Source organism: Nycticebus coucang, chromosome 9, assembly GCF_027406575.1.
Source record: "Nycticebus coucang isolate mNycCou1 chromosome 9, mNycCou1.pri, whole genome shotgun sequence".
NCBI lineage: Eukaryota > Metazoa > Chordata > Mammalia > Primates > Lorisidae > Nycticebus > Nycticebus coucang.
This window is the reverse complement of record NC_069788.1, coordinates 49,330,893-49,357,847: the sequence shown is the minus strand read 5'-3', so window position 1 is coordinate 49,357,847 and position 26,955 is coordinate 49,330,893. Positions and strand designations below refer to the sequence as shown.

The 26,955-nt window shown below is 46.8% G+C and overlaps 1 protein-coding gene across 5 annotated transcripts; it reads right to left on the bottom strand.

The window, feature by feature from the left end:
• Positions 1-1,405: 1,405 nt before the first annotated feature.
• MDC1 (mediator of DNA damage checkpoint 1) lies at positions 1,406-26,942 on the bottom strand. 5 transcript variants are annotated; one of them, XM_053602899.1, is made up of 15 exons: positions 26,794-26,942; positions 23,383-23,521; positions 21,806-22,186; positions 21,646-21,721; positions 19,594-21,086; positions 19,379-19,444; positions 19,113-19,202; positions 10,056-10,844; positions 9,901-9,944; positions 7,197-9,407; positions 7,007-7,123; positions 6,695-6,877; positions 5,761-5,886; positions 5,544-5,654; positions 1,406-1,737 (listed from the first exon to the last, which is right to left on the bottom strand). In XM_053602899.1, exons 2-15 carry the CDS (start codon positions 23,516-23,518, stop codon positions 1,570-1,572), a joined length of 5,991 nt encoding a protein of 1,996 aa, XP_053458874.1. In that variant the 5' UTR covers positions 23,519-23,521; positions 26,794-26,942; the 3' UTR covers positions 1,406-1,569. The 5 variants fall into 5 exon arrangements, with proteins under 5 accessions (XP_053458874.1, XP_053458876.1, XP_053458877.1 ...); XM_053602901.1 differs by having other exon boundaries at positions 26,638-26,799; XM_053602902.1 differs by lacking the exon at positions 19,379-19,444.
• Between the last annotated feature and the right edge of the window lie 13 nt (positions 26,943-26,955).

Here is a 26,955-nt window from a genome sequence, read left to right as displayed (position 1 = left end):
TAGCATGTTCACAATTTGTACAACCACCATCTCTATCTAGTTTCAAAAGCTTTTCATTACCCCAAAATAAAACTCCATATCCATTAAGCAGTTACTCTCCATTTTCCCCTCCCCTCAGACTCTGGCAACCACAAATCTGCTCTTGGTCTCTGCAAATTTACATATGCAGGATATTGCATGTAAGTGGAATCATACAATATGTGTCCTTTTGTGTCTAGCTATTTTCACTTAGCAAAATGTTTCTGAGGTTCATTTTCAAAACATTGTAGCACTTATTACTATGTCATCCTTTTTATGGTTGAATAGTATCGGTGTATGAGTATATCACAGTTGGTTTTTTGTTTTTTTTTTTGGCCCGGGCTGGGTTTGAACCGGCCACCTCTGGCATATGGGACCGGCACCCTACTCCTTGAGCCACAGGCGCCGCCCAAGTATATCATAATTGTTTATCCATTCATCTACTGGTGGATATTTGTGTTGTTTCCATCTTTTGGCTATTGTGAAAAGTGCTCATATGAACATTCATGTTTGAACAAATATTTCAACGATTTTCAATGATCTATCTAGGAGAAGAATTTCTGGATCATGTGGTAATTCTATGTTTAACTTTCTGAAGAACCATCACTGTTTACTACAGAAGCTTAACCATTTTATAATCCCACCAGAAATGTATAAGAGTTCCAGTTTCTCCACATCCTTGTAATCAACCAGCTTTTAAAATTTAATTTTAGAAATGTTATATAATTTGACCTAAATAGAAGATAATAATAAATGAAATACAAGTCCATTAACTATTTTTTTTTTAAAGATCATGTCTCAAGACCCAGACATTAAAACAAACAAACAAACAAAAAAACTGCACTGCACTGTAAGGCATAGAGTGAATATTTATTTATTACAGAGGTCAAACCTAAGCTCTAATTTTATAAATACTGGAAATATAGGCCAGAAATGTAGAGAGACTTGTTCAATGTCAAAGCTAAAGGATGCTTATAGAGGCCAGGAAAGAGGAAAATGTTTTAGTAGCATTCCATAACTCTACCTTCAAATCCACTTACTCTAAGCATCCATCTCTTCAAGTCCCTGACCCCAAAGTTGTTTTTACTGTCTTTCAAGAATAAGTAAGAATCCTATTAAGAAAAAAAAGAGAGATGGTGTCTAAAGAAGAGACAGGAAACTGTGAGTGCCATGGAGCAATAACTACATTAATCTGGCTAAAGATGAACAGCCACCTAAGATATCCGAGCATGGGATCAGCCAATTTTAAAATGGCCATTTAAAAAACTCTGTGCCTCATGGGCAGTGCCTGTGGCTCAGCGGGTAGGGCGCCGGTCCCATATGCCGGAGGTGGCAGGTTCAAACCCAGCCCCGGCCAAATTAAAAAAAAAACAAAAAAAAACTCTGTGCCTCCCAATCTCTCTCTTTCTGTTTATCCATAAACCTTTCTGGTCCCACCCATGTTCCTTAGAATCATATCAGTATACCCCAATCTTTTCTAAAGCCCTGAGTTCATTCTTGCAAATATTTTCTAATACTTTATTTGTTGGAGAGGAAAAAGTACTGGAGTTTTCAGGTGGATGACATTTCCAAAGTAGAAAGGACAAAGGCCTCTGGCTTGGCTTCCTGCTTCAGCACACCTGTCAGCAGGAATTCAGGTGAGAGGAGGGGCAGCCCAACCCTCAAAGGAATGGAGCAACGAGGGAAGTCCTGGGGGCATGTGATCACAACTCTTTTAGGCTGGGGAAAACAGAACAAAGACAGAAAGTTAGGGTAAAAAGATCTTAGAAATGGGTTCAGGATCAATAATCAGTTTTAGCATCACTAAAATAGTACCTCCTGAGATGAAGCCATATGAAGCACACTGCACTATGAAGTGTTCTTGCCAGAAAAGTTGAACCTGAATTTATTCACACTTTTCAAATTAAATACAATTTATAGGAAACATAGAATAGAAGATAGAACAAAAGATAAATGATATAACAAAGGAGCAAACAAAAATCCAGACTGGGGAACATTCTAAAAGACAACTAACCTAGTTTCTGCAGAAAGTTAATGGCATAAAAAAGGCAGGGTAGGTTGAGGGATGCTCCAGAGTAAAAGAGAATTAAGAGATATAACAAGTGCAGCAGTGTGTATCTTACTTGAATCCTGATTTAAACAACTATAGACATTTTTTCTTTTCTTTTTTTCTTTTTTTTTTGTAGAGACAGAGTCTCACTTTATGGCCCTCGGTAGAGTGCTGTGGCCTCACACAGCTCACAGCAACCTCCAACTCCTGGACTTAAGCGATTCTCTTGCCTCAGCCTCCCGAGTAGCTGGGACTACAGGCGCCCGCCACAACGCCCGGCTAGTTTTTGTTTGGAGTTTGGCCGGGGCCGGGTTTGAACCCGCCACCCTCGGTATATGGGGCCGGCGCCCTACCGACTGAGCCACAGGCGCCGCCCTAGACATTTTTTCAGACAAATGAAATTAATGGAATATGAGAAAATTACCAAGAACTATTGTTTGTTTGTTGTTGGGGGTTTTTTTGAGACAGAGTCTCAAGTTGTCGCCCTCGGTAGAGTGCTATAGCATCACAGCTCACAGCAACCTCCATCTCTTGGGCTTAAGCAATTATCTTGCCTCAGCCTCCTGAGTAGCTGGGACTACAGGTGTCTGCCACAATGCCCAGCTATTTTTTGATTGCAGTTGCCACTGCTCTTTTAGTTGGCTGGGGCTGAGTTCAAACCTGCCACCCTTGGTATATGGGTCCAGTGCCCTACCCACTGAACCACAGGAGCCACCCCCTATTGTTCGTTTTTTAGGGATCAACAATGGCATTGTATTTCTGGGCAGCATCTGTGGCTCAGTGAGTCGGGCACCAGCCCATATACCAAGGGTGGTGGGTTCAAGCCTGGCCTTGGCCAAACTACAACAAAATAAAAATAGCTGGGCGTTGTGGTGGGCACTTATAGTCCCAGCTACTTGGGAGGCTGAGGCAAGAGAATTGCCTAAGCCCAAGAGCTGGAGGTTGCTGTGAGCTGTGACGCCACAGTACTCTACTGAGGGCGATAAAGTGAACCCAGTCTCTACAAAAAAAAAAAAAAGTATATATTTCTTAGAGATGTATACTTAAGTATGGAAGAGAAAATAATATATTTACAATCTGCTTTAAAATACTTCTGCCTGTGGTGGCGCCTGGGGCTCAAAGGGATAAGGTGCCAGCCCCATATGCTGGAGGTGGCGGGTTCAAACCCAGCCCTGGCCAAGAAACTGCAAAAAAAAAAAAACCAAAAAACCTCTGCCGACCAGGCATTGTGGCTCAAGCCTATAATCCTAGCGCTCTGGGAGGCAGAGGTGGGTGGATTGCTTGAGCTTAGGAGTTCGAGACCAGCTTGAGCAAAAGCAAGACCCTGTCTCTACTAAAAATAGAAAAGAAAAAAATGAGGCAAGAGGATCACTGGAGCCTGAGTTGGAGGTTGCTGTAAGTGCTGTGACGCTTAAGGCGACAGCTTAAGACTGTCTCAAAAATAGAATAGAATAGAATACTTATGCAAAGCAAGACTACGTGTAATGGCTGATGCATATAATCCCAGAACTTTAGGAGGCCAAGATGGGAGGAATGCTTAAGTCTAGGAGTTTGAGACCAGCCTGGGCAATGTAGCAAGACTCTCCATCTCTAGGCTGGGTGTGGTGGTTCACGCCTGTAATCCTAGCACTCCCAGAGGCCGAGACAGGTGGATTGCTTGAGCTCACGAGTTCAAGACCAGTCTGAGCAAAAGTGAGACCCCGTCTCTAATAAAATATAGAGAAACTGAGGCAAGAGGATCACTTGAGCTCAAGTTGGAGGTTGCTGTGAGCTATGACGCCATGGCACTCTACCAAGGGCATACAGCTTGAGACTCTGTCTCAAAAAAAAAAAAAAAGACTCCACATCTCTAAAAAAAAATTTAAAAATTAGCTGAGTATGGTGGTGTGCATCTGTAGTTCTATTACTCAAGAGGCTGAGACAGGAAGATCACTTGAGCCCAGAAGTTTGAGGTTGCAGTGAACTATGATTGTGCCATTGTACTCCAGCCTAGGTACTCTAAAAAAATTGAAAAAAAATCAAATAGGCAGGTACAATAGCTCACGCCTGTAATCCTAGTATTCTGGGAGGCTGAGGCATGAGGATCGCTTGAGCTCTGGAGTTTGAGACCAGCCCAAGCAAGAGATCCCATCTGAACTAAATATAGAAAAATTAGCTGGGCATCACGGCAGACAACTGTATTCCAAGTTCCTTGGGAGGCTGAGGTGAGAGGATCACTTGAACCCAGGAATCTGAGGTTGCTGTGAGCTAGGCTGACATCACAGCACTCTAGCCTGGGCAACAGAGTGAGAGCCTGTCTCAAAACAAAACAGGCTCGGCGCCTGTGGCTCAAGCAGCTAAGGCGCCAGCCACATACACCAGAGCTGGCAGGTTCGAATCCAGCCTGGGCCTGCCAAACAACAAGGACAACTGCATCCAAAAAATAGCCGGGCATTGTGGCAGGCACCTGTGGTCCCAGCTACTTGGGAGGCTGAGGCAAGAGAATCGCTTAAGCCCAGGAGTTTGAGGCTACTGTGAGCTATGATGCCATTGTATTCTACCCAGGGAGACAGCTTGAGGCTCTCAAAAAAAAAAGAAAAACAGAAACAAAAAAAAACATACAAATAAAAAAAACAACCACTAGCTGGGCGTTGTGGCGGGGGGCTGCTTGGGAGGCTGAGGCAAGAGAATCGCGTAAGCCCAAGAGGTTTACTGTGTTTAGAGGTTGCTGTGAGCCGTGTGACGTCATGGCACTCTACCTGAGGGCGGTACAGTGAGACTCTGTCTCTACAAAAAAAAAAAAAAAAACAAAACAAAACCAACCAACACCCCACCCAAACCATAAAATTTAAAAATGAAATAAAATACTTCAGCAAAGAAAACAGGGATGGAGCAAATGAGCATAATCTAAACTGTTGCATTTCAGTAATTGGTGTATGGGGGTTCATTGCATTGCTTTATTCTCTCTCCTTTTGTGTATATTTAAAAAGTTCAAAAATAGGGCGGCGCCTGTGGCTCAGTCGGTAAGGTGCTGGCCCCATATATTGAGGGTGGCGGGTTCAAGCCTGGCCCCGGCTGAACTGCAACCAAAAAATAGCTGGGCGTTGTGGCGGGCGCCTGTAATCCCAGCTACTTGGGAGGCTGAGGCAAGAGAATCGCTTAAGCCCAGGAGTTGGAGGTTGCTGTGAGCTGTGTGATGCCACGGCACTCTACCGAGGGCCATAAAGTGAAACTCTGTCTCTACAAAAATAAATAAATAAATAAATAAATAAATAAATAAATAAAAAGTTCAAAAATACATAATAAAGATAAGTGCATTCGGTATCAGCAGGTCTTGTCCCCTATTCCTATCCCTTTCTATAGGACAGTTCGGCTCTGTCCCCCACCACCTCACAGTCCTATATTCCCATCTATACCTGTTTTTTTCTCCAGCCTTTACCATTCCAGCCACCTCTTTAACTGCCACCTCACCAGACCCAGAACATACCAACCATACCTTATAGGACCGGGGCATGCTGGGGAGGAAAGTGCCTCCACAGCAGCTGATGATCTCTCCCATCTGAGGTGGGGGTGGCTGGACTCCAGGGGTCACATGAATCTCATAGCCCTAAGAGAAAGAAATGTGGAGCCATGGATGTAGCACTGAGAGGCCATAGTCTGTTGGGAAACCACTGGATAGAGGGCTGAAGCGCTTGGCAGAAGACAGCTCTTACCTCCAGCAGCCTTCGCTCCCGAGAACGGCTCAGAGCATCTTGAAGGCTGAACCCAAAGTTCTTCTCCTGCTCAAGATCAGCCACTAGATATTCATCTGGGGTCAAGAAGCAACCAGCCTTGCGGGACTAAAGATGGCAGCAGTCAGCATCAAAGCTTAGCTCAGCCTCCCACTCTACTCTCCTGCCTAGCATTTGTAGAGAACTCATAAAATATTTGAATGACTTCAGCTTCTATTTCACTAATGCCCCTTTCCCTGAACCCCTTTACCCTCCCATCACTTTCTTTTTTTGTTTCTCTGGTTCTCTTTTTCTGAGATAGAGTCTCACTTTGTCACCCTCAATAGAGTGCCTTGCTGTCATAGCTCACAGCAACCTCAAACTCCTGGGCTTAAGCCAATTCCCTTGTCTTAGCCTCCCAAGTAGCTGGGATTATAGGTGCCTGCCACAATGCCTGGCTATTTTTAGAGACAAGGTCTTGTTCTGGCTCAGGCTGGTCTCGAACCTGTGAACTCAGGCAATCCACCTATCTCAGCCTCCCAAATGCTGGGATTACAGGGGTGAGCCATCATGCCCAGCCTCCACCTACCACTTTCTTTCTTTCTTTTTTTTTTTGAGACAGAGCCTCAAGCTACCGCCCTGAGTAGAATGCTGTGGCATCACAGCAACCTCCAACTCCTGGGCTCAAGCGATTCTCCTGCCTCAGCCTCCCAAGTAGCTGGGACTACAGGCACCTGCCACAACACCCAGATAGTTTTTGGTTGCAGCCGTCATTGTTGTTTGGCAGGCCTGGCTGCTGGCTCAGGTGGATGTGGCTGGTGCCTTAGCCAGCTTGAGCCACAGGTGCTGAGCCCTCCCACCACTTTCTAAAGCACTACATGAACATCATCTGCTGTCACTGACTCCATTGCTATGTCATCCTCTCTTGGGCTCTCACCTGATGCAGCCAGTCCAGTGAAAGGATGGGGATCCCCCGCCCCAAGGCACACAGGAATTTGACTGTCCGGCGGATTCGATCAGTGACCAGATGAGAAGCTTCTGCCACTGAGCTGGCCAGACTTCCCCCCAGTGCCAGCACGGCCCGCTCTCCCCGAGCATCCACCACTCCTGTGAAGAGCACCTGTGGAAAGGTTGGCCTGAGCTGGTCACAGCAGCCCATGCTATCTGTGCCTGTCTCTATAATCCCCCAGGTCTCCTCCTATCCTCCCATATTTCTCTCCTTCAAAGCCCCATGTTCCCTCTCTCCTACTTTGGGGGCTGTTGATTCTTGGTTAGGTTTAGTCCGTCTGAGGCTGCGGCTTGGTATTTCCTTGGGATCCTCCTCTGCCTGGTGTCTCTTTCTCTTGCCTGGTGCTGGAATCACATCCTGGAATTGAGAAAGATTTTGGTAGGAGTTTCTGAGCCATTTCCCAGCTTTGTGGCCCCAGCCCTCTCCTCACCTCTTCCTTTCCTGGCTTCTCTGTGGTGCCTTCTGCCTCTTCCTTGAGAAACGCTGTCTTCTGGGTGACTTCCCCTCTTTGGGGCCGTTTTGGAAGTGGGGGTGAAGAGGCTAAAGCCCTTTTGCGGCTCTGAGAGACCTTAAGCTGGGGCTCAGGGGTGAACCCAGATCTATCTGTTGGTTCCACCTCTTGGATCTGGGGTACCTCAAGCAGCTGTGGAAATGCAGGCTCAGGAATGGTTGTAAGGGACTCAGCTGCCCTCACTGCTCCCCACCTTTGGTTCCCTGAGGATTGGGATTTAGGTTCAGGGGATGTAGAGCAAGGTTTATAGACAATGGGAGATGTGAGGGAGCCATGCTTCCCAGCAGCTCTCTGTCTTCTGCAACTGGCTTGAGGAACAGGCTCAGGGGGAACAGGCTGGCCTGTGGTGACAGAAGGCTGAAATTCAGGGGTGGTAAGAAAAGGCAAAGCACTTATTGTAGAAGATCTTAGTGTCCTGCTTTGACTACCCTCAACTATGACCTTGGGGGTGACAGGTTGGTCTGTGGGAGTGGGAGGCTCAAGATCACAAGTTGTGGGTTCAACTGATTCAGGGGTCTTAACAGAGAATGTATTTGTTCTGCCTCGAGTAGCCTGAGATGTGGGCTTTGGGGTGATAGGCTGGGCTGTGGAAGTGGAAGGTTGGAGCTCAGGGGGTGTGGGGACAATTGGTTCAGGAGTCTTGACAGAGGACCTATTTGTCTTGCCCCGAGTGGTTCTTGATATGTGCTTGGGGTTGACAGGCTGGGCTGTGGAAGTGGAAGGTTGGAGCTCAGGGGGTGTGGGGACAATTGGTTCAGGAGTCTTGACAGAAGACTTATTTGTTCTGCCTCGAGTGGTCTGAGGTATGTGCTCGAGGTTGACAGGCTGGTCTGTGGTAATGGAAGTCTGGAGCTCAGGGACTATGGGGACAATTGGGTCAGAGTACTTGACAGATGATCTATTTGCCCTGCTCCGAGTGACCCGAGATGTATGCTTTGGGGTGACAGGTTGGTCTGTGGAAGTGGAAGACTGGAGCTCAGATGCTGTGGAGACAACTGGTTCAGGGGTCTTGACAGAGGACCTATTTGTCCTGCTCTGAGTGGCCTGAAATGTGGGCTTTGGGTTGATAGGCTGTTCTGTGGAGGTAGAAGGCTGGACCTCGGGAGATGTGGGGACAAATGGTTCTGGAATGTTAACAGAAAATCTATTTGTTTTGCCCCTAATGACCTGAGATGTGGGCTTTGAGGTGACAAGCTGGGTTGTGGAAGTGATAGGCTGGAGCTCAGGGACTATGGGGACAACTGATTTAGGAGTATTGACAGAGGACCTATTTGTGCTGCCCCGAGTGGCCCGAGATGTGGGCTTTGGGGTGACAGGTTGGTCTATGGAAGTGGAAGGCTGGAGCTCAGGGGCTGTGTGGACAATTGGTTCAGGAGTCTTGACAGAGGACCTATTTGCCTTGCCCCGAGTGACCCGAGATGTGTGCTTTGGGGTGACAGACTGGTCCGTGGAAGTGGAATGCTGGAGCTCAGGAGCTGTGGGGATAATTGGTTCAGAAGTCTTGACAGAGGATCTATTTGTCTTGCCCCAAGTGGCACAAGATATGGACTTGGGGTTGACAGCCTGGTCTGTGGAAGAAGAAGGGTGAAGCTCAGGGACTGTGGGAACAATTGGGTCAGGCATTTTAACAGAAGATGTATTTGTCCTGCCCCCAGTGGCCCGAGTTATGGGCTTTGTGGTGACAGGCTGGGATGTAAAAGTGGAAGATTGGAGCTCAGAGGCTGAAGGAACAACTGGGTCAGGGTTCTTGACAGCGGACCTATTTGTCCTGCTCCGAGTGGCCCGAGATGTGGGCTCCAGGGTGACAGGCTGATCTGTGGGGGTGGTAGGGTAGGGCTCAGGGGGAGTAGAGGAAACTGGAGAGCGTGTCATCCTGGACAAACCCCGAGATCTGACTTTAGGCTTTGGGTGGAAAGGTTCCACCTCTGAGGACAAGGGGGTCTCTGGAGCCTCCTGACTCTCCTTTTGCCTGGTTTTAGGAATGAATGGCTCAAGAGAAGGTAGAAAAGGAGAAAAAAGGGACTGAGGTGCAAGATGTTTTTGGGTCTGAGAGACAAGGGAGCCTTGGGGTGGAGCTAAGGCTTCAGTCTCTGCAGGAGGCAGACAAGCATCTCGGGATTCCTGATCACCCTGGGGAGAAACAGAAGCAAGTGAGCAAGGAAGAGATAGAGAGAAAAGAGATACTTAGACACTGTTCTTGATAATTGTTTGTGGTTAGAGTATGCTCACTGGATTTCTCTTTCTGTCTAAGACGTCTCTTCCATTAGACTAGGAACTCCTAGGGAGCAAACAGTCCTCTTTCCCATGGACCTTTCCCCACAATGTCACTATAGTGTTTTCAACACATAGATGATGGCGATGAAGAGGATGGCTGGGGTGAAGAAGAAAGGAATAGGAAAAAAGGGACTCTTTCTGACTCAGGCAAAGAACATGCAACTTGGGAAAAAGATATGGAAAACAAGGGTAAAGGAATAGAAGGAAACAAAGCTTCTTTCTTCCAAGTAAATGGAAGAAAACTTAGAATATAGAGAAAATAGATTAAAGCTGCGCTAGGGGAAGAGGCACTGGAAGGGATAGAGAGATGACTTGAGAAGTAGGGAGAGGTAGAGATAGCAGGTCTCACCGAGGAAGTCTTCTCAGTAGGTGGCATCTTGCAATTCAGGTGGCCTAGGAGAGAAAGTAAACACAGGGCAGCTGAGTTCTAAGCAGTTGGATACTCAAGGGTTGATTCTTATGAGACTTTTGTACCACCATGGCTTCCCTTCCACCTTCGCTTACCTCTCTGCTGCCTCCTGAGGCTCACTTGGACTCCCCTTCCTCCACTTGACTGGCTCCCAGAAGCTACTGGGGCTGAGGCTGAAGCAGGCCTCTGAAGATCCCCTGCTCCCATTCCAGGCTCTGCTGGTGGGCAGGAGGCCTGCCCTTTCTGGCCCTGGCTCCCCCTCTCTGGCCCCCTTCTCTGTGTGCCTCTCCCCAGCATCATTGTGAGTACCCTTACTTCCGATTCGTTTGGCTCACACTCTCCTTCTGGTATTGGTTGCTCTACTTCTCTCTCAAATGTTTCTCTTGTGAGGGTCTGTTTCTCTATTTCTTTCTCTTGTATTTTCTTGGATGTCTCAGTTTCTACCTTCAAACTCTCCTTATCCCTTTCAGGACTTGTACTTTTCTTTTTTTTGTCAAACTCTTGTCTCTGAGCGTCTCTAGCTAACAATTTTTGTTCTCTGCCCTGTATCCCTCTGGTTGATTCTTCATCTCTTGTTACATCTCTTTCTCCTCTTGGTGGCAGTTTCTTGGTTTTCCGCTTCAATGGCCCTCTCTCAATGGTCACCCTCTCTGCAGTTTCTTTTGGTATACTCATGTCTTTATCCACAATCTGCATTCCATTGTCATGAATCTCCAAAGGCTCTGTGTGATCTGAGCTCTTCGGATGTTGGTCTTGTGGTGTTGTCCTAAGTGAAGACAGGCAAGATCCATGAGCCTTAAGGTGACTGGCAATGGGCTGGATATCAGAGGCTTCAGATTCTCTCAGACAGAATGGCTGTGTAGCCAGGACCTCCCATGGCTCATCTAGGGCACGTGGAAGTAGAATCACAGACAAAAAGACAAAGAAAGTGAGAAGTACAGGTTGAAATAATAAATAAGTCAGGATTAAGATAAATTCATGAATAATATATTTAAACAAGTTATTAAAGGAAAGCTGGGGGTAAGGATGGTAATTATAACACTTAATGTTTCTTTTAAAAGGACCATACCTTCATATGAAGGCCCTCTCAATTATCACTTTAAAAACGATCTAGACTAGTCTGTGGTCCATGGGTTTGAATTTATATGGCTTTTTTTTTCTCTGATGAGATGGAGAGACAGCAGTAAAGTACAATCATCCCTTGGTATGTGTGGGGGATAAGTTCCAGGACCCCTCATGTATATGTATACCAAATCTGTGGATGCTCATGTCCTTTGTATAAAATGGCATAGTACTTCCACATAACTTGTACATATACTTTAACTCACCTCTAGATTACTTACAGTATCTCATAAAATGTAAATATAGTGTATTTTTATTTGCGTTTTTATTTTTTATTTTATTTTTTTGCAGTTTTTGGCTTGGGCTGGGCTTGAACCCTCCACTGCTGGCATATGGGACCAGCGCCCTACTCTGTTGAGCTACAGGTGCCGCCCCAACGTTTTTTGTTGTTGTTTTTTTTTTTAGACAGTCTCACTCTGTCACCCCGGGTAGAGTGCCATAGTGTCCTAGCTCACAGCAACCTCAAACTCTTGGGCTCATATGATCCCCTTGCCTCACCTACCCAAGTAACTGCAACTATAGGCGCCTACCACAATGCCCAGCTAATTTTTCTATTTTTTTTTTTAAGTAGAGATGGCACTACTTTTTTTTAAAAGTAGAGATCTTGAACTCCTGAGCTCAAGGGATCCACTTGCTTCAGCCACCCACAGTGCTAGAATTACAGGTGTGAGCCACTGCGCCAGGTCTTATTTGCATTGTTTTTATTTTTACTTTTTATTAAGTTGCTTATTTTTTATTTCTTTACTTTTTGTTGTTGTTGTTGAGACAGGGTCCCACCCTATGCCCCTGAGCAGAGTGCAGTGGGCGTGGTAGCTCACCGCAACCTCAGACTCGGCTTCGGGCACTCCCCTGCCTCAGCCTCCTGAAGCCGCTGGGATTACAGGCGCTTGCTGCGCGCCGGGATGGGTTTTTCCATTTTTTTCATGAGTCGGGGTCTCACTGTCGCTCAGGTGAGTCTGGAACTCCTGAGCTCAAGCAATTCTCCCTCTTCAGCCTCCCACAGTGCTGGGATTACAGGTGTGAGCCACCGCGCCCGGCTTTTTAATTTTTGTTTTTTTCTGAGACAGAGCCTCAATCTGTCATCCTGGGTAGAGTGCTATGGCATCACAGCTCACAGCAACCTCCAACTCCCAGGCTTAAGTGATTCTCTTGCCTCAGCCTCCCAAGTAGCTAGGACTACAGGAACCTGCCACAACACCTGACTATTTTTTGGTTGTAGTTGTCGTTGTTTGGCAAGGCCTGTGATGGATTCGAACCCGCCAGCTCTGGTGTATGTGGCTGGTGCCTTAGCTACTTGAGCTACAGGCGCTGAGCCTATTGTATTATTTTTAATTTTTTTTTTTTTTTAAACAAGAGTCTTACTTTGTCACCCTCGGTAGAGTACTGTGGCGTCACAGCTCACAGCAACCTCAAACTCTTGAGCTTAAGCGATTCTCTTGCCTCAGCCTCCCAAATAGTTGGGACTACAGGCACCCACCACAACGCCCAGCTATTTTAATTTTTGTACTTGTCATTGTTGTTTGGCAGGCCTGGGCTGGATTTGTACCTGCCAGCTTCAGTGTATGTGGCTGGTGCCCTAGCTGCTGAGCTACAGGCGCCAAGCTTTTTAAAGCCTTTCTTTCAATACTTTTTATTTTTTAGAGACAGAGTCTCATTGTTGCCTGGCTGTGACATTAGTCTAGCTTGCAGCAACCTAAAACTCCTGGGTTCAAATGATCTTCCTGCCTCAGCCTCCTGGATAGCTGAGACTACCTGTGCCCACTACAATGCCCAGCTGATTTTTCTATTTTTAGTATAGCCAGGGTTTTACTGTTGTTCAGACTGGTCTTGCACTCCTGAGCTCAAGAGATCCTCCCACCTCAGCCTCCCAGAGTGCTAGGATTATAGGCACGAGGCATAGTGCCCAGCTGAAATACTTTTTTTTTTTTTGGGGGGGGGGTTATTTTTAGAGACAGAGTCTCACTTTGTCACCCTCGGGAGAGTGCCGTGGTATCACAGCTCACAGCAACCTCCAGCTCTTGGGCTTAGGCGATTCTCTTGCCTCAGCCTCCCGAGTAGCTGGGACTACAAGTGCCTGCCACAATGCCCAGCTATTTTTTTTTGTTGTTGTTGCAGTTTGGCCAGGGCCAGGTTCAAAGGCGCCACCCTGGGCATATGGGGCTGGTGCCCTACTCACTGAGCCACAGGCACCGCCCCAAAATACTTTGTTTCTTATGTCATAATTTTGACAATTTCATTTTCTTTGAATTTGCTTATATTTTCTTTTTAAAAAATTCACAAATAAGGCCGGGTATGGTGGCTCATGCCTGTAGTCCCAGCACTGTGGGAGGACGAGGCGGGTGGACTGCCTGAGCTTGGAAGTTCGAGACGAGTATGAGCAGGAGTGAGCCAGTGTGAAACCCCGTCTCTACCAAAAAAAAAAAAAAAGCGGGGTGTTGTGGTGGGCATCTGTAATCCCAGCTACATGGGAGGCAAAGAGCAAGAGAATTGCTAAAGGAAGAACAGAAAAAAAAAGAAAATAAGAAATAAAACTTCAAACTAAGAAGAGTGAAAGCCAGCTGAAATTGAAAGCAAAAAAAAAAAAATTCACAAATAAAAACTGTACATATTTATGGAGTATAACATGATGTTTTGATATGTCATTGTGCAATATATAAATTAAACTAGTTATCATATCCACCATATCACATACTTATTTTTTGTATTCTTTAGCTAACATGCCTTCTCTTATCTCCCCTCAGCCCTACTGCTTTTGTGAGTTTGCCTTTTGTAGATCCCACATGTGCTATCACACAGTACTTGTCTTTTTTTTTTTGTAGAGACAGAGTCTCACTGTACTGCCCTCGGGTAGAGTGCCGTGGCGTCACACGGCTCACAGCAACCTCTAACTCTTGGGCTTACGCGATTCTCTTGCCTCAGCCTCCTGAGCAGCTGGGACTACAGGCGCCCGCCACAACGCCCGACTATTTTTTTGTAGCAGTTTGGCCGGGGCTGGGTTTGAACCCGCCACCCTTGGTATATGGGGCCAGCGCCCTACTCATTGAGCCACAGGCGCCGCCCAGTACTTGTCTTTCTGTGTCTGGCTTATTCCATTTAGTGTAATGTCCTCCGGGTTCATCAATGTTATCACAAGTGGCAGCATTTCCTTCTTTTTAAAGGCCGAATAGGATTCTACTGTGTATATATACATTTTCTTTTTTATTAACACATAATCATTGTACATATTTATGAGGTACATGGGATGTTTGATACATGCATACAACAGACAATGACCAAATCAGGGTAATCGAGATAACCATCATCTCAAATATTTATCATTGCTTTGTTTTGTGTTATCCCAACATTACAAATCTTTTCTTCCAGCTATTTTTGTTTGTTTTTAATTTAGGGGTAATATGAAGTACATACAATAAGGTTACGTTTTTGCATTTGTAAGGTGAAGTCCAAGTTGTATCTGGACTCATTATGTGGGAACTTTCTGAACTCCCTCCCCTTCTTCTAGCTATTTTGAAATATATAATAAATTATCAGCTCAGCGCCTGTAGCTCAAGTGGCTAAGGCACCAGCCACATACACCAGAGCTGGCAGGTTTGAATCCAGCCCAGACCTGCCAAACAATAATGACAACTACAACCAAAATAAAATAGCCGGGTGTTGTGGTGGGTGCCTATAGTTCCACCTACTTGGGAGGCTGAGGCACGAGGAGTTGGAGGTTGCTGTGAGCTGTGACACCATAGCACTCTACCCAGGGTGACAGCTTGAGGTTCTGTCTCAAAAAAAAATATATATATATATATAATAAATTGTTAACTATTGTAACTCTGGTGTAGTACTGAAACTAGAACTTATTTCTTCAATCTAACCGTATTTTTGTACACATTAACCAGTCTCTCTTTTTCCCTTCCTCCCTCCTATCCTTCCCAACCTCTAGGAACCACCACTCTATTTTCTACCTTTGTAAGATCAACTTTTTTTTTTAAGAGACGGGGGTCTCCCTATGTTGCCCAGGCTGGAGTGCAGTGGGTATTCACAGGCACGATCCCACTACTGATCAGCATGAGAGTTTTGACCTGCTCTGTTTTCAACCTGGGCCAGTTCACCCCTCTTTAGGCAACTTGGAAGCCTCCCACTTCCAGGAGGTCACCATATTGAAGCCAAACTTAGTGCAGGTACCTGATCGACAAAGTGCACTATAGCCCAGAACTCCTAGACTCAGGTGATTCTCCTGCCTCAGCCTCCCAAGTAGCTGGGGCTACAGGCACGTGCCACCATGTCTAGCTATAAGATCAACTTTTTCAGCTCCTATAATAAGTGAGAACATATGGTATTTGTCCTTTTGTGCCTGGTTTATTCCACTTAACATAATGACCTCCAGACTCATCCATGTTGTTGAAAATGACAGGATTTCATTCTTTTTTTATTCTATTACATATATACACAAACACACACAAATAAGACACATTTTCTTTATCCCATCCATCCACTGACAGACATTTAAGTTGATTCCATATCTTGGCTGTTGTAAATAGTGCTGTAATAAACAAGGGAGTATAGATAATCTCTTCAGTGTACTTATCTTTTCTTTGGGGATATATACCCAGAAATAGGATTGCTAGATCACAGGATATTTCTATTTTGCAGGAATTTCCACGCTGTTTTCCACAATATGGCACTTTTTCCTGACAAAATGGATTAATATCAGCAAAGTACAGTCATCCCTTGGTATCCATGGAGAATGGTCCTAGGATCCCCACCCCACCCCATACTAAAGTCCTTGGATGCTAATGTCCCCCATATAAAATGGCATAGTATTTGCATATAACCTGCATAGATCCTTCTGTATATTTAAAAATTAAGATAGGCATCTTTCTTTTTTTTTTTTTTGGCCGGGGCTGGGTTTGAACCCGCCACCTCCGGCATATGGGACTGGCGCCCTACTCCTTGAGCCACAGGTGCCGCCCAAGATAGGCGTCTTTCTATATTGCCCAGGCTGGACTTGAACTCCTCAGCTCAAGTGATCCTTCCTCAGCTTCCCAAATATCTGAGACTACAGGTGTACACCACTGCTCTTAGCTCTCCCATATACTTTAAATTGTCTCTATTTTTAATTTTTTTTGGAGACAGAGTCTCACTTTGTTACCTTTAGTAGAGTGCCGTGACGTCATAGCTTACAGCAATGTCAAACCGATGGGCTCAAATGATTCTCTTTTTTTGAGACAGTCTCAAGCTGTTGTCCTGGGTAGAGTGCTATGGCATCATAGCTTACAGCAACCTCTAACTCAGCTCAAGTGATCCTCTTGCCTCCGTTTTTCTGTTTTTAGTAGAGCTGGGGTCTCGCTTTTGCTCAGGCTGGTCTCAAACCCATGATCTCAGGCATTCTGCCCTTCTTGGCCTCAAGTGATTCTCTTGCCTGAGCCTCCCAAGTAGCTGGGACTAAGGCACCTGCCACAAGCCTGGCTGTTTTTAGAGTGGAGGTCTCGCTCTGGCTCAGGCTGGTTTTGAACCCACAAGCTCAGGCAATCCACCTGTCTCGGCTTACAGGCATGAGCCACTGCACCCAGCCCTTTTTTTTTTTTTTTTTGAGACAGAGTCTTGCTGTTGCCCTGGGTGGAGTGCAGAGGCATCTTTATAGCTCACTGAAACCTCAAACTCCTGGGCTCAAGAGATCCTCCGGGCAGCACCTGTGGCTCAGTGGGTAAGGTGCCAGCCCCATATAACAAAGGTGGTGGGTTCAAACCTGGCCCTGGCCAAACTGCAACAACAACAAAAAAATAGCCAGGCGTTTTGGGACCTGTGGTTCCAGCTACTCGGGAGGCTGAGGCAAGAGAATTGCCTAAGCCCAGGAGTTGAAGGTTGCTATGAGCTGTGTGATACCATGGCACTCTATCAAGGGTGATAAAAGTGAGACTCTCAGGCTTTTTCTACCAAAAAAAAAAAAAAAAGAGAGAGGGGCGGCGCCTGTGGCTCAGTTGGTAAGGCACCGGCCCCATATACCGAGGGTGGCGGGTTCAAACCCGGCCCCAGCCAAACTGCAACCAAAAAATAGCCGGGCGTTGTGGCGGGTGCCTGTAGTCCCAGCTACTCGGGAGGCTGAGGCAAGAGAATCGCCTAAGCCCAGAAGTTGGAGGTTGCTGTGAGCTGTGTGAGGCCACGGCACTCTACCGAGGGCCATAAAGTGAGACTCTGTCTCTACAAAAAAAAAAAAAAAAGAGAGAGAGACCCTCCCACATCAGACTCCCAAGTAGCTGGGATTATAAGTGCACACAACCATGCCTGGCTAATTTTTCTATTTTTAGCAGAGACAGTTTCACTCTTACTGAGACTGGTTTTGAATTCCTAAGCTGAAGCAATCTTCCCACCTTGGTCTCCCAGAGCACTAGGATTACAGGTGTGAGCAACCACACCTGGCCTTGGGTTGTTATTTTTATCTATTTATTTTTATTTTTGTAGAGACAGAGTCTCATTTTATGGCTCTCAGTAGAGTGCTGTGGCATCACAGCTCATAGCAACCTCCAAATCCTGGACTTAGGCGATTCTCTTGCCTCAGCCTCCTGAGTAGCTGGGACTACAGGCACCCGCCACAACACCCAGCAATTTTTTTGTTGCAGTTTGCTGGGGCCAGGTTTGAACCCGCCACCCTTGGTATATGGGGCCAGCACCCTACTCACTGAGCAACAGGCGCTGCCCAGGGTTGTTATTTTTTATTTATTTTTTTGCAGTTTTTGGCCAGGGCTAGGTTTGAACCCACCACCTCCGGCATATGGGGCCAGTGCTCTTCTCCTTTGAGCCACAGGCGTCACCCTAGGGTTGTTATTTTTTTTTTTTTTTTTTTTTTTTTTTTGTAGAGACAGAGTTTCACTTTATTACCCTCCAGTAGAGTGCCGTGGCGTCACACAGCTCACAGCAACCTCCAACTCCTGGGCTTAGGCGATTCTCCTGCCTCAGCCTCCCAAGTAGCTGGGACCACAGGCGCCCGCCACAACGCCCGGCTATTTTTTTTGTTGTTGTTGTTGCAGTTTGGCCGGGGCCGGGTTTGAACCCGCCACCCTCGGCATATGGGGCCGGCGCCCTACTCACTGAGCCACAGGCGCCGCCCAGGGTTGTTATTTTTAATGTTTCTTTTCTTCTCATTTTTTTTTTTTTTTGGAGACAGAGCCTCAAGCTGTCACCCTGGGTAGAGTGCCATGGTGCCACAGCTCACAGCAACCTCCAACTCCTGGGCTCAAGCGAGTCTCTTGACTCTGCCTCCCAAATAGCTGGGACTACAGGCGCCCGCCACAACGCCCGGCCATTTTTTGTTTGCAACCGTCATTGCTGTTTGGTGGGCCTGGGCTGGATTCGAACCCGCCAGCTCAGATGTACGAGGCTGGTGCCTTAGCCGCTAGAGCCACAGGTGCCGAGCCCATTTTTTTTTTTTTGAAACAGAGTCTCACTTTGTTGCCCTCGGTAGAGTGCCATGACGTCACAGCTCACGGCAACCTCAAACTCTTGGGCTCAAGTGATTCTCTTGCCTCAGCCTCCTGAGTAGCTGAGACTACAGGCGCCCACCACAATGCTGGGCTATATTTTTTTAGAGACAAGGTCTTGCTCTGGCTCAGGCTGGTTTTGAACTTGTAAGCTCAGGCAATCTATGCACCTCAGCCTCCCAGAGTGCTAGGATTACAGGTATGAGCCACTGCACCCGGCCTCCCTCAGATATTTTTTTTTTTTTTGTAGAGACAGAGTCTCACTGTACCGCCCTCAGGTAGAGTGCCGTGGCGTCACACGGCTCACAGCAACCTCCAACTCTTGGGCTTACGCGATTCTCTTGCCTCAGCCTCCCGAGCAGCTGGGACTACAGGCGCCCGCCACAACGCCCGGCTACCCCTCAGATATTTTTAATCTTCAGCTGGTTAAAGCCATGGATAAAGAATCCATAGGTATTGATAGCCAACTGTAGCCAAGGAATATGAAAGAAATATGTAGAGGGGAAAAAAAAAAACAAGAAATGATGCAGTGTTGGGAGCACAGAGGAAGGGAGTTTCTTGTACCTGAGGCCTGGAAGCTGCAACAGGAAGGGTCAGGCTCTTGGGGTGGAATAAACAGGAAGGCCTGTGTGGGTTCATCTTCCATGCTCTGGACTGGTGCACAAGAAAAGATGGTGTAAGCACAGCTCCTCTATAGAATCTCAGGGTCCCATTTCTGGTCTTCTACCCTACCCATGCCAGCCTTCACACCCTTCAAGGTCTAGTCTAACCACTAGTCTAATCTCCCAGCTCCCACTGATACAGGATCCAAATAATTAAGGTGTCCTCACCTTCCAGGCTCTGATTCTCTCTCTCCACAAAGCACTGAGTAGCCTGTAGGTCCAGATCTTCAGAATCTGGTAAGGGAGGAGTATTGGATAAATAGTAAAAGAAATTGTATCTGTCCTTAACTCCTTAATTTCTACTCTTTTCTTTCTAACCCCAACCCTTTGAACTTCCATAGTTTATTTTAGTGGTCAAGGGAGGAAGAAAGGCCAGAACTTACCATCATGGTTGTCTTCAAAGTCCTTGGCTATCCCCATGTGTCGTTCTCTCTCTCTTCCTGTGGGAGTCCGGGGTCCTTCTCTGTAGGGCTGGGTGGGTTCCTTTGGAGTGTCGGTGTCCACCACCAGATCTGTGAGGTTCTCCCTTGAGATAGGGATAAGGTCCTGCTCCACTTGTGCCACAGGTGACCCACCCTGGGTCCCCACTTCAAGAGCTCTTTCCCACTCAGGAACAACTGCAGCCCACTCCGTCCCAGCATCCCCTTCTACTGGAAGCTGGCTCTTTCTTACATCTGCCACTGCTGAGCCTGCTAAGGATGTGCCTTCCTCTGCATCTGTTTCATAGGCCTCATTCAGAGGAGGCTGGGCTTCCTCTAGAGGTACCATGGGCAGCTTTGCTGCCCACCTCTCTGTTTCCACATCTGTTTCATATATCCCCTCCACAGACACCTGATGCTTCTCTAGATGTACAACGTATGGCCCTGATGGGCCTTCCTCCTCCACTTCTGTGTTGATATCCACTGAGCTGGAGGCTTGGCTTCTCTCCAGGTGGATCCCAAGTGAGATCTTATCAGCTTCTACATCTGTATCACTATCCCCAAGAGGAAGTTGGTTTTCTTCTGAATGTGCTATGACATGGGCTCCATCTTTTTCTGTGTGACCCTCAGGGATGGTTTCTCTCTTTTCCACTGGGAGCCCTTCCTCTTCTACATCTGTGTCACTGTCTCTTCCACTGGAGGTTCGGCTTTGCTCCACAAAGATCACAGGTTGGGCCCCGTTATCTTCCACATCTGTATCTCTGTTCCATATAATAGCTTGGCTCTCTTTCAGACGTGCTAAAGTGAGTGCTGCTGAGACTTCTTCCTCATCATCTGTATCACTGTTGATCACCATGGAGGCCTGGCTTTTCTCCAGTGGGATGGCCTGTGGAGCCTCACTTTTCTCTACATCTGTATCACTGCCAGCCTGGCTCTCCTGCAGATGTGCCAATTCAGGTGCTCTAGCACCCCTTGTGCCAACTCCATGGAACATTTGCCTCTTCTTCACAGGAAATAGAGCTGGGGTTGCCAGGATTCCCTCTTCTTCCACATCAGTATCACTGTCAATAATGCCACAAGGCTGGGCCCTTTCCAAATGGACCTCAGCTGGCCTTCCATGAGGTCTGCTCTCATCTTCCACATCTGTATCACTGTCCTCCCCAGAAGGTTGGCTCCTCTTCAGAATCACTGGAACCACTCCATTTCCTGCATCCCTTTCAATTTTTGTGTCATTGTTTCTCTCTTTCACTGAAGGATGATCCTTTTCAAGCTGGATTTGGGTTGTAACTCCATCAGCTGCAGGCTGCTCTGCTTCTGCAGTAGCACCTCTTCTGGCAGTGAAGGAAACTTCCCCTGTTACTTGTTGTTGACCTTCCTCCTCATCTGTGTCACTGTCTAAGCTGAAGACAAAAGGTGGCCCATGGTCACATGGGGAAAGGGAAGGCCCCTCTTCATCACTGCAAAGGGAGAGAAGAGAGAGAGACTATAGAATCTATTTCCAAGAGAGGGATATCCTACTCAACTGTGAGTTCCTTGAGGGCAGACAGAAGGTAATATTTGCTTTCTGTTTCCAGCAATTAGTTTTCCTTTTTTTTTTTTGAGACAGAGTTTCACTATATCACCCTTGGTAGAGTGCCATGGCATCCCAGCTCATAGCAACCGCAAACTTTTGGGCTTCAGAGATTTGCCTTAGCCTCCCCAGTAGCTGGGACTACAGGCGCCCGCCACAACGCCCGGCTATTTTTGGTTGCAATTGTCATTGTTGTTTAGCTGGCCAGGCCCGGATTTGAACCTGCCAACTTTGGTGTATGTGGTTGGCGCTGTAACCACTGTGCTATGGGCACCAAGCCAGCAATTAGTTTTCCAATTGGCACATCAGAGGTGCTCCATAAAAATCCAGCTGAGTGAATAAATATGTACACCCCAGCCCCAACTTTCATAATTATCTCTCTCTTAGAGATTGATCCTCCAGCCCCTCCTTTTGAAGACTCAGGTATCTGGCCCTTTGGCACTTACCTGTCTGGAACTACCATTGACAAAGGAGAGGATGTGGTTCTTGATTCTTTCATCATATCCGTTTCAGAAAGAGAATCTGTCAAGCACAGAAAGGAGTCAAGTTGACAATTTTACTCATTATCCCCAACTCTTCTCCCACCCTCCCAACACATAAGCTTACCAATTTCTTCTTCTGAGTCCTCAGCCAATGGAAGTCTCTGGAGTTGATTTCCTTCCTGTGCCCTGGGTGTCTCCTCTACAGTTAGAGGACCCCGAGAGACAAAGGGCAGGGGGACATCTAGGCGATGGTACTGGCAGGGCAAGTCAGCAAAGAGAATCAATTCCTGGTCCCTCAGTCGATGACTTACCCCAGGGCTCAGAACCTTAGGAGGCCTTAGGATTTGGGTACCATTGAGGCTTCCACAATCTCGGAGAACAGGGGCCTTGTTCCAGGCCAAGATTTCAATCACTGCATGTTGTTTGGAGATGGATGGAAAAGGCAGGGCTACAGAGCAGTCAGGCATTCGGCCTACCACATTCTTCCCGAGGTGTAGTGGGAAATCTAAAAATTAGAGAGGTAGACAGGTTCCAAGGCCAGAGTCCTGGCCTGTCATTAGGAAAATGGCCCTGTCAGGTACCCACTACTCATTCAAGGCCCCCAGATGCATTATAAAAATAAAAGGCCCAGGTGGCACCTGTGGCTCAGTCGGTGGGGCGCCGGCCCCATATGCCGAGGGTGGTGGGTTCAGGCCCGGCCCCAGCCAAACTGCAACCAAAAAATAGCCGGGCATTGTGGTGGGCGCCTGTAGTCCCAGCTACTCGGGAGGCTGAGGCAAGAGAATCGTGTAAGCCCAGGAGTTGGAGGTTGCTGTGAGATGTGTGAGGCCATGGCACTCTACCCGAGGGCCGTACGGTGAGACTCTGTCTCTACAAAAAAATAAATAAATAAATAAAAGGCCCTAGGATATCTAGGTATTGAAAAGTATATGCAGGCTCAGCACCTGTAGCTCAAGTGCCTAAGGCACCAGCCACATATACCAAAGCTGACGGGTTTGAATCCAGCCCGGGCCTGCTGAACAATAGCCAGGCATTGTGGCAGGTGCCTGTAGTCCCAGCTACTTGGGAGGCTGAGGCAAGAGAATCACTTAAGCCCAGGAGTTGGAAGTTGCTGTGAGCTGTGATGCTACAGCACTCTACCCAAGGTGATAGCTTGAGGCTCTGTCTCAAAAAGAAAAGAAAAGTATATGCAATGCATTATTCATATGTAATACCCCATCCATCCACACTAGATTTTAAAAATTGTGATAAAATATATATAACACAAAATTTACCATTTTAATCACTTTACAGTTCAGTGGCATTAAGTATACTCACATTGTTGTGTAATCATTACCACTATCCATCTCTAGACCACACTGGCTTTTTTTTTTTTTTTACTTTCTTAATCTTCTTTTTTTTTTTAAAGCTTTGTTTTATTTGCAGTTTTTGGCCGGGGCCGTGTTCGAACCTACTCACCAGCACCCTACTCACTGAGCCACAGGCACTGACCCTTTCTTTATCTTCTATCAAAGTAAAATTACCAGTGAGTCCAGAGCACTATCCTGGAACAATCAACTCAATCGATACCCTCTCTTCCATTCCTAACAAAAAAAATTTTTTAGATCTTCTTGAAACATATAAGCTTCTTGCAACCCTCCAACTACCTCCCCACAAAAATAGAAGATCTAGACCAATACTTCATCATCCAATATCCCTGACCTTTTTCTGGTCCATGGGCACCACTGAAGATACGCAGCCACCCTGCAGGCTCCAAGCTGTACCCTGGGAATTCACTGGATTGTTCCGCCTCCTCTTCTTCTTCAACATCCCAGTTAACAGCCTGTGTGTCCTCCATGTTCTGGAAAGGAAACACACATCATCACTCCCATCATTGGTTCACACCAACAGCATCAGACTAATCAGACTGAGAACTGGAGGTAAACCTGTGTTGTTCTGAAGGCTGACGCTTCTCTTTCCACCAATTAGTCTGCTGTTATACTTTCAAAGTATTAAAAACATATCCATGGGCTCGGCACCTGTAGCTCAGTGGCTAGGGTGCAAGCCACATACACCTGAGCTGGCAGGTTTGAATCCAACCTAGGCCTGTCAAACAACAATGATAACTACAACCAAAAAAAAAAATAGCCAAGCATTGTGGCGGGCGCCTGTAGTCCCAGCTTATTTGGGAGGCTGAGGCAAGAGAATTGCTTAAGCCCAAGAGTTTGAGGTTGCTGTGAGCTGTGATGCCACAGCACTCTACCCAGAGGGACAGCTTGAGACTGTCTCAAAACAAACAAAAAACATATCCATGACACAGAGTAAGAAATATTATAAGATCCCAAGTGCATAAAAATGTATAAACACTTGTTTATATAAACAGAAGTTTTGAGAAACAGTGCTTAGCTTTACTATGTATAATACACTGATATTTCTCATCCTACTTTTTTCTATTCTTTCCATATATATATTTTTAAATTGAGACTGAGTCTTTTTTTTTTTTTTTTTGTAGAGACAGAGTCTCACTGTACCGCCCTCCGGTAGAGTGCCATGGCGTCACACGGCTCACAGCAACCTCTAACTCTTGGGCTTAGGCGATTCTCTTGCCTCAGCCTCCCAAGCAGCTGGGACTACAGGCACCCGCCACAACGCCCGGCTATTTTTTTGTTGCAGTTTGGCCGGGGCTGGGTTTGAACCCGCCACCCTCAGCATATGGGGCCGGCGCCCTACTCACTGAGCCACAGGCGCCGCCCAAGACTGAGTCTTAACTTTGTCACCATCAGTAGAGTGCTGTAGTGTCACAATTCACAGCAACCTCAAACTCTTGGGTTCAAGCGATTCTCTTGCCTCAGCTTCCCTAGTACTGGGACTGCAGGCACCTGCCACAACACCCTGCTATTTTTTTTGTGTGTGCATGTGTAGCAGGCCCAAGTGGGTTTGAACCCACCAGCTTCCGACCATGTGGCTGGCACCCTAACCACTGAGCTATGGGCGCCCAGCCTTCTTTCCATATTTTTAAAATACTGACTTGTAATCCACTAAATGTTTACTGTCCACTATGGGACAGTTAACTCACAATTTGAAAAACACAATTTTGAAGGCCAAGTGCAATGGCCCATACCCGTAATCCTAGCACTCTGGAGGGCCGGGGCAGGTAGATTGCCTGAGCTCACAGGTTGGAGACCAGCCTGAGACAGATTGAGACACTGCCTCTAAAAACAGCCGGGTATTGTGGTGGGCGCCTATAGTCTCGGCTACTCAGGAGGATGAGGCAAGAGAATCGCTTGAGCCCAAGAGTTTGAGGTTGCTGTGAGCCTTGACAGAACAGCACTCTACTGAGGGTGACAAAGTGAGTCTCTTTCTCAAAAAAAAAAAAGATTTTCCTAACACATGCCAAATACACGTTGAGCATTGTATTATGTGTTCAAGCACAGTGGTCATACGAAGCAGGTATTTAAGAAACTAATACTAGGGCAGCGCCTGTGGCTCAAGGAGTAGGGCGCCGGTCCCATATGCCAGAGGTGGCGGGTTCAAACCCAGCCCCGGCCAAAAACCAAAAAAAAAAAAAAAAAGAAACTAATACTGAAAATATTAAATAATTTGCTCAGAATAATAGTAGGTAAATGGATAGGGATAAAGGTGCTTTTTGCTGCAAAGCCCATGCTTTTTACATTTTACCAGATCACCTTAGTATGATCAGGCTAAACTGCAACAGGCTAACAATTGATATATGCGTGTTCAGATGCTTCCTATGTGTCAAGCACTGTTCTAATTAATTTATATCAACTAACTCATTTAATTCACAAAAGAATTCTGTAAAGTAGGTATTCATTTTTTCAAAGAAACAGAAACATAGCTGTGTTAAGGAACTTGCCCAAGATCACTCATAAAATATCTTTCCTCTAATATTTTCTTTTCTTAGGCCTGGCGCGGTGGCTCACGTCCTTAATCCCAGCACTCTGGGAGGCTGAGGTTGGGTGGATTGCCTGAGCTCAGGAGTTTGAGACCAGCCGGAACAAGTGTGAGACCCTGCCCATAAAAATAGCCAGGCACTGTGGCTGGCGCCTGTAGTCCCAGCGATGTGAGAGACTGAGGCAAGAGAATTGCTGGAGCCCAGGAGTCTGAGGTTGCTGTGAGCTATGAAGCAATAGCACCCTAGGGGGGAGGGGGGCGACTCTGTTTCAAAAAAAAGAAAGAAAAGCAACAGAATTTTCTTTCTTTCTTTTTTTTTTTTTGTGGTTTTTGGCCGGGGCTGGGTTTGAATCGGCCACCTCTGGCATATGGGACCAGCGCCCTACTCCTTGAGCCACAGGCGCCGCCCTCTTTTTTTTTTTTAATCCCCCACATCTTCATACCTTAGGTCAGTTCCATGGCCCTTCACTTCTAGTTTTCTACTCCGTTACCCATCATTTAAGATTCAGTTCAAATGTCACTTTCTCAGCAAAGCCTTTCCTGGCGTCTTCCCTGCTTTCTAATGTTCCACAGTGGTCAATGGACTTGTGCCTACCCTAACGCTTCTCACCATATTGTGACCATTACTTTCCATTTCTGCCCTCACACGCCATCTCCAGGACTGGACTATGGGAATTTCATCTTTTCCCCTAGGTCCATCACATTCATTCAATGGTGTTAATGGAGCACCTGGTACTGTTTAAAGTATTCGGGATACATCTGTGAACCAAACTTAAAATGAACCCTTCTCTCGTGGAGGTGACATGGACGAGCCTACTGATGAAAGAACAAATGAGGGGATACGGAAATTCAAAATAGCATGCGTGGATTTCACCTAGAAAGATGCCACCGGAGAGGGAAACTGCTGACAGGCCGGGGAAGGTAAGACGCCCCACTGAGAAAGTGTTCCCTCCTTCCTTTTGACTGGGTGCCCACGACCTTTGGCTCCAATTCAAAGAGCCACCATGTTTGATCCCCACCCCACTGGGCTCCCCCGTGGTTCAACGTCTCCCAGTGTCTCCATACCTCAACTTGGGGCGGGGCGCCAGGTAAGGATTAATTAGTATTGCAATCCGAGAAGCAAACTTCCAAGTCACCTCCGCCCAGTCGCAAGCCCCTCCCGCCCTCTGGGGGAATCAAGATGGCACCCGGAGAGCCGTGGGCGCGGCCCCCAGAACTCACCTACTTCAAGTCCCCGGCGCGCGCCACCAGTAACGGCCGCGACCCGGGTGGCGCGAGAGTGCCTGAGGAAGCCGATTCTCTGATTGGCTCCTACCGCTGTCTTTCACAGCCCTGTTGCAGGCTGATTGACTAAGCCCGCAGAGCGAGGCACACATAAAGCCC